The sequence below is a fragment of the Pteronotus mesoamericanus genome, unplaced genomic scaffold (assembly GCF_021234165.1).
Source record: "Pteronotus mesoamericanus isolate MK-2021 breed Mesoamerican mustached bat unplaced genomic scaffold, CSHL_Meso_final contig_20, whole genome shotgun sequence".
Classification (NCBI taxonomy): domain Eukaryota; kingdom Metazoa; phylum Chordata; class Mammalia; order Chiroptera; family Mormoopidae; genus Pteronotus; species Pteronotus mesoamericanus.
In genome coordinates, this window is record NW_026555085.1 from 6,237,296 (window position 1) to 6,249,888 (window position 12,593).

The 12,593-nt window shown below is 51.9% G+C and overlaps 1 protein-coding gene across 1 annotated transcript; it reads left to right on the forward strand.

The window, feature by feature from the left end:
• The first annotated feature begins 2,419 nt into the window (after nucleotides 1-2,419).
• MAPK13 (mitogen-activated protein kinase 13) lies at nucleotides 2,420-11,374 on the forward strand. Its single transcript, XM_054569278.1, has 12 exons — nucleotides 2,420-2,600; nucleotides 3,438-3,567; nucleotides 4,728-4,786; nucleotides 8,259-8,367; nucleotides 8,543-8,572; nucleotides 8,991-9,038; nucleotides 9,159-9,273; nucleotides 9,418-9,489; nucleotides 10,127-10,206; nucleotides 10,440-10,518; nucleotides 10,608-10,781; nucleotides 11,050-11,374. The coding sequence occupies exons 1-12, from the start codon at nucleotides 2,473-2,475 to the stop codon at nucleotides 11,130-11,132; spliced, it is 1,107 nt and encodes a 368-aa protein (XP_054425253.1). The 5' UTR covers nucleotides 2,420-2,472; the 3' UTR covers nucleotides 11,133-11,374.
• The last annotated feature ends 1,219 nt before the right edge of the window (nucleotides 11,375-12,593 follow it).

Sequence of the window (12,593 nt, forward strand, 5' to 3'; positions counted from 1 at the left end):
GCAGAGCAGGGAGGCCAGAGCGCAAAGAGGAAAGAACCCCAGGGGCTGCGGGAGGGGAACACTCAGGTCATCCTCAGTGACCTTCCCCTCTTCCTGGCCTATTTGTGACTCGACTGGATCCTTCTCTCCAAGGCTGCCAGGCTGCTGAGTAAACACAGGTCCACCAGAGCCCGAGGAGGGGGGTCGGTGTCAGCAGAGCCTGAGGCCTGAGTCACTTCCTGACCATTGCCTAAGAGGAGTCAGGAGCCACAGCCTGAGTGGTCAGCTGTGCCCTTGCAGGACTGCACCCACTTGGGCAATAAACACTTCCCTGGTGTTCCTCACCTTCCTGGAATCACTTCCGCCGCATTCCGGTTTTCAAGACAACGGAGAGGCTCAAGCCCCATCCCTACTCTGGAGAACTGTGTCCTCAACCCAGAAGGAAACCTAGGTCTCCTGGATAGTTGTCTCTTGTCTGTGCCCAGTCCTGAACTCTGGCTTCCAGGACTCTGTTCCAACTTCAGAAATAGGACCCAAAGGTCCGAAACTCCCCTAGGCCTCCCAGGCACCTAGCCCCTTTCCTTTTCCTCCCATGGGGTCTTGGGGCCAGAGTCAGGGGTGGGGCACGGAGGAGGGTAGGGAAAATGTCAGATACTGAGGGAGATGTGCATGGTTTGAGCAGTAGACATGTCCTCATGTTGTGGGCGAAGCAGATGACTTCAAACATGGGCCATTTCCTTTGAGGAGCAATGCCTCTCAACCTAAAGACACCACATACCTCAGGGCTGAGAGTCTGGACTCTAAAGTGCTGATGTGGGCTTCGACCCTGCTTCTTCGACCCTGCTCTGCCCCTTACCAGCTGTGTGACCTTCAGCAAGTTACTTGACCTCTCTATACTTCAGGTTCCAAAATGAGAATAATAATCATACTGACTCATAGACCTCTCACCAGGATTAAGGGAGTTGTGTTTGTACAACTCTTAGAATAATGACTGGCAAGTGGCAAACACTAGTGTTCATTAAATAAATGTTTTTTCACTTGTAATTGGCTGACTCTTCCATTCATTCTCCACACATTTTTTATATCCTACTGTGTGCCAGACGTGAATAAGACTGAATCCCTTCCTGCAATGCCTGTTGGGTATTTCTGTGGGTTCCCGGTGCCCCTCCCCCACAAGTGGTCTTCAAGACTGTGTCTGATGCTGCAGGACTCTGTGGGAGGGGCTGTGGCACCAGGTATGAGGCCCGCAGACACCTTAGGGAGGCTGCCAGCTTCTTAAAGGCCATGGGCAGGTTCCTTTCCTTCTTCAAGGCACCTTCTCTCTGTTTGACAAAGTGAAGCAAGCGGTCCCCACACCTTCTACAACCCCATGCCCAGGCCAGTGAGGGGTTGCACAAGTCAGGTTGAGCATCTGGACCTCTTGTGGCCATTCTCTGACCCCTACTCTGTTTCCGGGAGGCCTCTGTGACTTAATTTGAGCACAGCATTTTCTTCAGGCTGCACAAGCCACCACACACAGGTGGCAGAAGGCCCTGGTCTGCTACTCCTCTCTAGGCCATTAGGAAGCTATCAAAACTGTGTTTAAAACTGAAAATTTAAACCTGGATTGGATAGTTGATTATTATAGAATTACTGTTATTAATTTTAGGTATAAAAATGATATTGTGGTATGTTTTAAAAATAATCCTTACCTTTTAGAGATACAAGATATATTTATGGAAGAAATGATATGATACCTGGTTTTGCTTCAAAATAATGGGGAGAGGAGGGATGTAGATGGAATAAAAGTGACTAAGAGTTGATGTCATTGTTGAAGCTGAGGGACTGGGGCATGGAGGTTCACTAGAACCTTACCATCAAAGTGTGGTCCAGAGACCCTCTGAACTTGAGAGCTGGTTAGAAATGAAGTATCTTGGCTCTACGAGAGACAGACTGAAGCCGAAGCGGAGTTCGAATAAAACGAAATTCCCAGGGGATTCGTGTTCACAGTCAAGTGTGAGAAGCACGGGGCGATTTTGTCTATTTTTGTACGTGTTTGAAACTTCCCATTATCCAAAGGCTGTGGGGGTTTTTCCGAAATTGTCTTCGATATCTTCGGGAGATCTTCCTGCAGAGTCCCGGGCTGCAGCCAGATGGGAGACCCTGTCTTTCCTCCCGCGGCCCTCCCCGCGGGACCCCGCGGTCTATGGAGCCCCTATCCCGCGCCAGCACCCGGCCAGGAAGCTCCCCTTCACGCGGGTCAGCTCACCTGCCGCTCTGGCTCGGCGGCTGTTCTGGCGGAAACCCCGGGCTCGCGGCGTCGGCTGTTGCTGCAGGCCCGGGCGGGCGGGACGGCGCACCTGGGCCAGCCGGCAGGAGGGACGCGCCGCCGGCCGGCCCCGCCCCCGCGCGGAGGGCGGAGCGGGCTGCGCGGTGCGGGCGCGGCCAGGACCTCCGAGCTGGGAGCCCCGAGGGCCGCGAACGCAGCCGCGTCTCTGGGGCAGCGGAGATTGGATGCGCGGGATGAGCCTCACGCGGAAGAAGGGCTTCTACAAGCAGGACGTAAACAAGACCGCCTGGGAGCTGCCCAAGACCTACCTGTCCCCAACACACGTCGGCAGCGGGGCTTATGGCTCCGTGTGGTGAGATCCCCGGGCCTGTGCGCCCGCTGAGACCCGGGGAGCGGGGGCGATGGGCTCCCGGTGCATCGGGGCGGGGGGCGCGGGGAGAGACTGCGGCCGCCCAGGTCACGGGACTGAGGTGGAGACACCCGAAGGTCCGGGCCGGGCTAATGCACCTCTTCAGCTCTCCCGGGCCCGCCTGGGGTGTCCCCTCTTCTGCTGGGCCCCCAGGGTCGCGCGCCCACCACCTCCACAGGGGACTGCAAGGCCCAGCGCCCTGCGGGCTTGGAAGGCCCTCCGGGGGCTTTTTCTGGACCGAATCGGGGAAGGTGGGAGGCGAAGTAGAGTGTGAACGATAAGCCTCTGACTGTGGCAGAGGCTGGCCTGGGACCCCCCCAGGCGCCATCTCCCTCTTTCCCTGGCTTTGTGGGGTCTCTGTGGGTTGAATTAAGACTGGGTCTGGGTCCCCAGGACTTGAACCTTATAAGGGACCCCAAAGTTATTCTGGGCCTATCTCCATTATTATAAATGGGCACAACGAGACCCAAAAAGGGAGAAGTACTTGCCATGCTGCGTAGTGTGAGACTCCCTTTGGCGCCGGATACCGTTGGTGTTAACTGTGTCTGACCCTGGTGCATCGACCTCTCTCAGTGACGGTCTGCTCCCGTCCCCAGCCCCCGGCCTCACTGTGCTTCATCAGCTCCCTCACATTCCAGGCCTGGGCATCAGATTCTCCCAGCCTAGCCTGCAGGCCAAGAGGGATTGGGGTGAGGATGGCCTGGGAGATACCACCAGGATCCCGAGAGACACTGCCCAGGGAGGAAAAGTGCTGCCTGCTGACCTGCCTGTGCCCTACAGCTCTGCCATCGACAAGCGGTCAGGGGAGAAGGTGGCCATCAAGAAGCTAAGCCGGCCCTTCCAGTCTGAGATCTTTGCCAAGCGGGCCTATCGAGAGCTGCTGCTGCTGAAACACATGCAGCATGAGAATGTAGGCTGAGCCTGGGGCTGTTGGAGAAGGGGGGAGCCCTCCTGTGTGTGGGAGAGGGCTGGAGAGGGTACAGAGAGCTTAGGACAGGACCAGAAGTAGGACAGCCTCCTCCCTGCTCCTCTGACCCTAGTTCCTCGCTTCATTATTACCTGAAGGGGTACAGGACCTGCCCTCCCTACTTCCCAGGACGAGTGTAAAGTGTATGTTTGGCAGTGGCTCAGAGTGAACTTTGTGAGGTACAAACTTACTCTCTCACTGTTATTAGGAAATGGGCATAGAGGAACTTTGTAACATGTTCTTGATCTAAGAGCTGGTGCCCAGAATCCAGGTTACTATTGTTTGGACATGTGACCCTGATAATAACAATAATAATGGTTACATACAGTATTGAGCACTTATTATGTACCAGACCCCATTCAAAGAGCTTTGCATAACCCAACTTTTCTAATCCTCGAAGTACTGTTACTCCCATATACAGATGGGGAAACTGAGGCACAAAAGACCCACAGATTGTATGGGTAGTCAATGGCAGAGCTGGGATTTGAATTTAGGCAGCCTGGCTCCTGGTCTCAGTGCATAACCATTAAACTGTCCTACATGATAGAAACAGCTAGAAAACTATTGAACCAGCATTGAGCCCGGCAGCTGTGCTCATTTTAAGCCCATTCCTCTTCAACAACTCTCCTTGTGGCCTCCAGCCAGGAGTGATCTTGTCCCTGGCCCTGAACCAGCCCTTTGGCAGGCAAGAATCGATGTGGCAGGAGACCCAAGATCAAAGGCTGGAAGCCTGCTGGCTGGAAGGCCCCCTCCCTGTTCCTTCCTTGATTCCCTTCACCATTCACGGCTCCCTGCCTGAGCTGAGAGTGGGTTTGTGCTGCTTGCCCTGAACACCAGACTTGGGGCCGTGAGCACAAGAATGTCTGCTTCCCCTCCTCCCCAGCCTGACTCTCCACAACTGTGCACCACAGGCTCTCTCCCAACTAGGGGGATTCCTCTTCTGCCTCTGCCCCTTAACTGATTCCAAGAAGGCTGGGAACCTGCCTCCTGCTGGAGATGGTGTATTGGGAAAGGGTGGGTGGTCCTGTGCATGGCTGGGCCCCAGGGGAGGCAGGGAGAGGGCTCAGAGGCTACCCAGTCCTTACCAGCAACCTTCTCCCCAGGTCATCGGGCTTCTGGACGTCTTCACTCCAGCCTCCTCCCTGCGCAGCTTCCATGACTTGTGAGTCTGGCTGCACTGGGTTCCAGGGTATTACAGTCTTTACTCACCAATGGGGAGCAAGTTAGGGGTGGTGGGGGGTTCAGACTCTCTCTTCTGGGTAGAGGACTTCCTGCCCTGGCAGCCCCTGTGCCTTTGGGTTGTCGAGGTGTGATTCTCTCTGGAGAGATCCTTTCAGCTAAAGGGGTTCATTTTAGGGGCAGTAACATTTTATCTTTTTTTTTAACCCAATTTCTTGCTCTTTCTTTTCTTCTGACACCCCTATGATGCAAATGTTGGAATACTTGAAGTTGTTCCGGGGGCTGCTTACATTATCCTTGTTTCTCTGGATTCTTTTTTTTCTTGTTGTTCTGATTGGTTGTTCTTATGCTTCCTTATGTTCTAAAAGTTTTATGATTTCAGATCTTACATTTAAGTTTTTAATTATTTTGAGTTTATTCTTGTATATGGTATAAGAATGTGGTCTAGTTTCATTTTTTTTTTATATATATCTCTCCTGTTTTTCTAACACTGTTTTTTGACTAAACTGTCTTTACCCCATTGTATGTTCTTGCCTTTTTTGTCATAGATTAATTGACTATATAGCTGTTCATTTATTTCTGGGCTCCTTATTCTGTTCCATTGATCTATGTGTTTGTTTTTATGCCAGTACCATGATGTTTTGATTACAGTAGTCTTATAGTATAGCTTGATATCAGGTAGCATAATACCTCCAACTTCATTCCACATTCTCAAGATTGCTTAGGCTATTTGGGATCTTTCATGGTTCCATATGAATTTTAGGATCACTTATTCTGGTTCTGTGAAAAATGCCACTGCACTGAATCTGTAGATTATTTTGCATAGTATGGGCATTTTAACAATGTTAATTATTCCTATCCATGAGCACACTGCGTGCTTCCATGTATGTGTATCTGCTTCAATTTCTTTCTTTGCTGTCTTAGGATTTTCCAAGTACAGGTTTTTTACCTCCTTGGTTAAATTTATTTCTAGGTATTTTGTATGCAATTGTAAATGGGATTGTTTTCTTAGTTCTTCTTTCTGATAGTTTGTATATAAAAATGCAGCCGATTTCTGAATATTAATTTTGTATTCTGCTGCTTTACTGAACTTATTTATCAATTCTAGTAGTTTTTTTGTGGCATCTTTAGGGTTCTCTCTATATAGTATTATGTCTTCTGCAAATAAAGACAGTTTTACTTTTTCCTGTCCAATTTGGATGCTCTTTATTTCTTTTTCTTGTCTGATTGCTGTGGCTAGGTCCTCCAGTGCTATGTTGAATAAAAGTGGTGAAACTGGACCTCCTTGTCTTTTTTCTGATCTTAAAGAAAACACTTTGAGATTTTCATTATCGATTATGAAATTAATTGTGGGTTTGTCATATATGGCATCCATCATGTTGAGGTATGTTTTGAATGGAGTTTTTCCTATAATGCTGTGCTTAGCATTTGGAATTTAATGTGACCAGCCCCTCTGGCAGGGTAGGGGCCTGGATAGGGTGAGAATGCGGTTTCTAAATAAATGCTGAGTCGTATGGTCAGTGCTGTAAGGTGTGGGTAGAGTGCAGAGGACTGCATGCTGCCTCGGGGTGGAGGGTTCCACAGAGGAGGCAACATTTGAACTCAATCCTGAAGGATGAGTTTGCTTTGGGTAGAAGGGGCTGAGGGCATCCAAGGTAGGAGGAACTGCAGGGGCAGAGGCCATTGTGCATGGAAGAGGCCGGACTGTTTGACAATATCGAGAAGTTCAGTGTGGCTGGTTTGGTCAAGCTAAGAGTCAGGACTTGATCCCATAGACAGCTTAAAGTTCATGGAGGTTTTGAGCAGGGAGATGATGTGGTCAGATTGGATTTGGGGGATGTACTCTGGTGGCAGTGAGAAAAGAAGAGGGAGCTGCTTTAGGAGGCAGGAACCTGGTGGGTAGTGTTCAAGACCAAGTCCTTGATCTAAACAGAGCAGAGGTGGTGCGATGCCAAGAGCAGACCGGAGTCCCTTGGGATGCAGTGGCTGGGAGAGGTGATGGCATAGGCCAAGGTGCCAGGTCCCCGCTGGGAATACAAGGTGGAGGAAGAACAAATCTTGGGAGAAAAATAATGAACCTCATTTTGGAAACTTCACTTTTGAAGAGTCTGTGAACATTCAAGTGTTTATTCCGAAGTGACAAATAAATCTGGAGCTCAGGAGAGGAAGGTCTGAGCTGGGAATGTGGATTTGGGTTGGAATGATGACCCATGGATGACAGCCGAAGCCCAGGAACAGGCCAGTGCGGAGCATGACACCATGCTGTTGATGACAATACCGACATTCAAGAGAGGGTCTGAAAGGATGAGCAGATGAAGAGCTGAGAGCATCTGATCAGTGGCAGAGGAGAATCGGCAGAGAATCTTCAGGGAATATCAGGCTTTGCAAAATGTCAAATAGGAAGAGAGGGAGCCAGGGGTGTGTTGGGCCATTATTGGTGACCTCGATCAGGGCTGTTTTGGTAGAAGGGCAAGAGCAGATACCAGGTTTTGGAAGCCTGGGAGTTAAGGCAGTGGGGTCAAGAGGTGTGGACCACTCTTTCCAAAAGTTTGGTGGGGAAAGAAAGAGGGAGAAAGGGCAGCTACTTAAGAAACAAGATCAAGGGAAGGTAGTGCTAGCACAGTGAGACTTCAGCAAGTGTGTGGGCCAAGTAGAAAGAGCCAGGGTTCACGTAGGCATGGGAGACAAAGGTGGGGAGGGGACTGCGCAGGGAGCAAGGCCCGGCTGGAGGGAGGGTGTGGTCAGGCAGAAGAAGGCTTCAGAAAGTCACAGGCTCATGGAGATGGCCTCCACCACATGTTGTTTTGTTTTTTGTTTTTTTGGGGGGTTTTGCCTTTAATATTTTTTTCAGTCTTTATCATTTTTTTTTTGTTCTGGACTTTGCTGTTATTACCTTGAGTACCAGTTACATTGTGCTGACCTTGATCTGTTTTGCAATCCCTTCAGAGGGTGCAGTGGCTTAGCCACCTCCTTCTTCCTTCTTTCATCCTCCTGGAAATTGTTTTATTGTTTCCTTCTTGGACGGGCAGACATTTTTGGTTGTTCCTGGAGCCATTTCAGCCAGGCACACCCTCTGGGAGAGAGATTTGGGCAGAAGCAAAAGGAAATATTGAGAGATGTTTCTAATTCAGAGCTCTGGCTTTCTGTGGGACATAGAGGAGGGCAAATAAAGAGCACCTTCGAACAGAGGGAACACAGCTCCACTTGGCCTTCCTGAGCACGCTCCAGCTGAAATGCTCGCCCTGAGCTCTGCCAGCTGAGTGGCTGCTGTGGCGAGGCTGGGAGCTGGGAGCTGAGAGCAAGGAGGCTCTGCTGGCTGTGTTTGGGCTGGCTCTGCTCACCCACAGAGGTCCTTTCTGAGGCCCCTGTTTTGCTCCAGCCCCTTGCCTCCCCTCTGAGCTCAGACCTGGGCTGTGGGGAACTCAGGACTGGACACGAAGCCCTGTGCCTTGCAGCTACCTGGTGATGCCTTTCATGCAGACGGACCTGCAGAAGATCATGGGCATGGAGTTCAGTGAGGACAAGATCCAGTACCTGGTGTATCAGATGCTCAAGGGTCTCAAGGTGGGCAGGGGCCTGGAGGGTGGTAGAGGGGTTGAGCACTGAGGTGTGAGGGAGGCCAGGGCTTCGGGGGCTGGGAGAGCGCACTGTGAGAGGGCGGAGGAGGTTCGGAGCCAGCGTGAAAAGCCTGATGTGAAGCTGGGCACAGGACTCACCCTCCTCTCTCTTCCCTACACAGTACATCCACTCTGCCGGGGTCATCCACAGGGTGAGTGCTTTCTCCCTGCTACACTCCCTCCTACCCTGGCGGGGTTCTCCTCAGCCAGGGGAGGAAAGGTGGAGGGAGGGTATGGTTCTTGGGGACATGGGATATGGATTTTTCAGGCCCAGCCTTAGCCTAGGAAGGCCTGCCTCAAAGAATTGCTGTGTTTGGGGGAACTCAGGGGGGGAAATGCTGCAAACAAAGCATGCCCTGGTGTTTCAGGCTCCAAGAATCGGGAGCATTCTAGAGCTGGCTGGACTTGCAGGAAATCTCGTCCAACCCTCCAACATTCGTTTTACACCCAAGGAGCCTGATACCCAGAGAGGGGAAGGGATTTGGTGAGGTCTCATGCCAGGTGGTGGCTGAGCCGGGACAAGCCCCCACATCTCTCTCAGCCTGATGGTTGCTCTCTCTTCTCATCTAGGACCTGAAGCCTGGCAACCTTGCTGTGAATGAGGACTGTGAGCTAAAGGTGAGTGGCCCAGCCAGGGTCAGGTGGGTTGGGGTGGGCCCCTCTCCCACAGAAGCCCCCTGAAGCTGCTCCAAGAGACTCTTCTCAGCAAGCTCCTTCCCTGTGTTCCCCGAGTCACAGATCCTAGATTTTGGGCTGGCACGGCATGCAGACGCTGAGATGACTGGCTACGTGGTGACCCGCTGGTACCGGGCCCCTGAGGTGATCCTAAGCTGGATGCACTACAACCAGACTGGTCAGTGGTCAGCTGCCTGGTGAGGGCCTGGAATTGGGGGGTCTTCTCTGGCAGCTTCCCAAGGCCATCTTGGTTACTCTGGGTTGACTGACCTCTGGGTTGTGGTCAGCAGTCCTGGTGACACTTTCTCCCCTCCCTTGGCAGTGGACATCTGGTCTGTAGGCTGTATCATGGCCGAGATGCTGACAGGGAAGACCCTGTTCAAGGGGAAAGATTGTATCCTTTGCTGGAAAAGCCAAACTCCCGCCCGGGACTCATTCCTTCAACAGGCACTTTCTTATTTAAATCTCTTTTATGCCTTAATGTGGAAGAGATACTAACTATAAAATAATTTTAGAGTGAGGGACAGAGAGGGGGAGGGGAGGGGGCAAGGGAAAGTGGTGGGGGGAAGGCAGAGACGAATGTATTTGAAAAAATAAATAAAAAATAATAATTTTAAAGTGCAGATAAGCAAAAGGATGAAAAGTGGCCACCTGTTATTCCACCACAATGGAGGAAATACTTCACATTTTCGCATCGCACACCAGTTGAGTGCCCACGTGTGCAGTGCAGGCTTTGATGAAGAGGTGGTGTCTGCCCTGCCAAAGTCAGGGTGGGGAGACGACAAGGCAACCGATGAATGTGACCAAGTGGGATGACGGCCAGCGGCGTCACGTCTGGGAGCATTTGTGGGAGAGACCCTTAACCTAGCCCGGCTGGGGAGGCCTTCCAGAGACTGAAGCAGGAGGCAGTTAGGCGTCTGGAGCCTGCGTGGTTGCCACAGAGCCTGGGTGGGAGTGATGGAGAGCTGGGGGGAAGGGCAGCTTCAGATCTTCCAGCAGAGAGTGAGGCTGAGCCTTAACTTGCTGCCAAGACCTGGACCAGCTGACCCAGATCCTGAAAGTGACTGGGGTGCCAGGTGCAGAGTTTGTGCAGAAGCTGAACGACAAAGCGGTACGTGGCAGTGGCCTAGCTGACCAGGGTGGGCGGGCTGCAGGCTTTGGGAAGAAGAGCTCACCTGTGCCTCCCTCAGCCGGGCCGGTGCTTTTGCCTTCATCCCACTTTGGACTCTGATCTGAGCCTTCAGCCCTGCTGGGGCTTTTCTGGAATCGCTGCTCTATACGCCAAAGGCCTGAGCCCCAAAGGGCTGACAGTTGGGGATTAGTCAATGCTGTCCTGTCTTCCAGGCCAAGTCCTACATCCAGTCCCTGCCACAGAGCCCCAAGAAGGACTTTTCTCAGCTCTTCCCGCGCGCCAGCCCCCAGGGTGAGTCTCAGGCCTGGGCCTCTGCATTCTGTTCCGGCGGGCGGCCTGGCTCTCCCAGGCCTGGTGTGAGGTTCATGCTCTTGCTGCAGCCACAGACCTGCTGGAAAAGATGCTGGAGCTGGACGTGGACAAGCGCCTGACGGCCTCGCAGGCCCTTGCCCACCCCTTCTTTGAAGCCTTCCGGGACCCAGAGGAGGAGACAGAGGCCCAGAAATTTGACGATTCCTTAGAACATGAGAAACTTACAGTGGACGAATGGAAACGTAAGGGCTTGGGGCTTGGACTCCTTCCTCTCTCTGCCTGCAGCCTCTCGGTCCTTCGCTGCCTTTGTTTTCACGCCTGGCTCTGCCGGCCCCTCCCCCCTCCTGGGGACTGCCGCAGCCTTCCCTCTGAGCGAATGGGGTCTCCCGCGTGCATTTCTTCCTCCCCGAGCTGACTTACTATTCCATGCTGTGTCTGTGGGGACAGGGGACCAGTTCTTTCTTGCCCTCAGCACCCCCGCCCCACCTTGAGTCACCCTGCCTTCCTCAGAGCACATCTACAAGGAGATTGTAAACTTCAGCCCCATTGCCCGGAAGGACTCACGACGCAGGAGTGGCATGAAGCTGCAGTGACTTGTCCAGCTGACCCCTGGCTGAGCCCAGGGACCGCCGTGTGGCACCCCCTGCCAGACACTGCCCCTAGGACCAATATTTATTTGTCACTACTGAATCCTTCTTGGATTACAACCTTTCCAGCACAGGACTGAGGGCCCTTGTCCTTGTGAAGGAAATAGCCCTAGTAGATGCAGGTTTCAAAGATGCTGGTTGGGAGAAAATAGCTCTGATCATAACAGACCACATTAAATGCCTGTCTGGAAAATCGGCTGTGTGTGGGCTCCTTTCCTTCTTGGCTCTAGTGGGGCTGAGAAGGGTGGACTGAGCGGGGTTGGGGTCTACATCAATGGTGATGTATTAATCTGCTAGGGCTGCCATAACCAATTACCACAAACTGGATGGCTTAAAACAACAGAAATTTATACTCTTATGATTCTCAAGGCTAGATGTCTGAAATCAAGGAGTTGGAAGGCCATGCTCCCTCTGAAGGGTCTGCAGAAGGACCCTTCCTTGCTTCTTTGTAGTTTCTTGTGGCTCCTAGGATCTTTGGTGTCCTTGGCTTGTGGCTGCTTCAGTCCACCTTCTTCCTGCCTGTCTTTACAGGGCCGTCTCCCCTGTGTGTTTGTCTGTATTCCTCCCTTCTTATAAGAAGACCAGCTGTTTTTTATCTATTTTATTTTATTTGTTTGTTGCACAACAATGTGAACATACTTAAAACCCTTCTTTCCTTTTTCTTTTCCATTACCATTTATCCCGTACACCCCCCTCCCCCTCCGCAGTCACCACACGGTTGTCCACGTCCGTGAGTCTTTTTCCTTTTTCTTTGATCCCTCCATCCCCTCACCTCCCCGCCACCAGCTGTCAGCCTGCTCTCTATCTATGAGTCTGACTCTGTTTTGCTAGAGCGCCAGCTATTAAATGTAGGGTCCACCCGAATCCGGTATGATCTCATTTCAGTCCTTACTCATTATATCCGCAAAGACCCTATTTGCAAATAAGGTGACTTCCTGAGGTTCTGGGTGGGCATGACTTTTTGGGGAACACTATTCAACCCACTCCAGATGGCCACAAGGGCGGCCCAGTGCTCCGTCATGGAGCCAAACGCGTTTGGCTGCTAAATTAAGAAAGTCTTAGAGGGAGCTGCAGCTGGTGAGACATGGCACGCAGGTTATTTTGGGTGAGTGATAAGCAATCAAGATATGAAACAACAGCAGGCTTGTTGACTGGGAGCTACAGAAGGCAGAAACAGGCTTTTTCCAGGCTTTCCAGAAAACTGTTCTGATCCATCTCTGCCAAGCTTTAACTTGACAATGGCTGAAATCCTTCTGCTTAGGTGTGAAAAACTGGTCAAATTCCTGTGCAGTTCTTGCCCTGGGCCCAGTGGGCTCCAGCTTCCCCATGCACCAGAGTCCTGGTTAAAATGCACGTCCTGGGCTTCGCCCTGGGGATTCTGATGTGGCAGGCCTGGGGTGTGACCCT

Bases quoted from the DNA above. Each gene is read 5' to 3' on its own strand.
- MAPK13 (XM_054569278.1), top strand. From the start codon at position 2,473: ATGCGCGGGATGAGCCTCACGCGGAAGAAGGGCTTCTACAAGCAGGAC. The intron at 8,368-8,542 runs GTGGGCAGGGGC...TTCCCTACACAG, and splicing joins AGATGCTCAAGGGTCTCAAG to TACATCCACTCTGCCGGGGT. The intron at 10,519-10,607 runs GTGAGTCTCAGG...CTCTTGCTGCAG, and splicing joins CCCGCGCGCCAGCCCCCAGG to CCACAGACCTGCTGGAAAAG.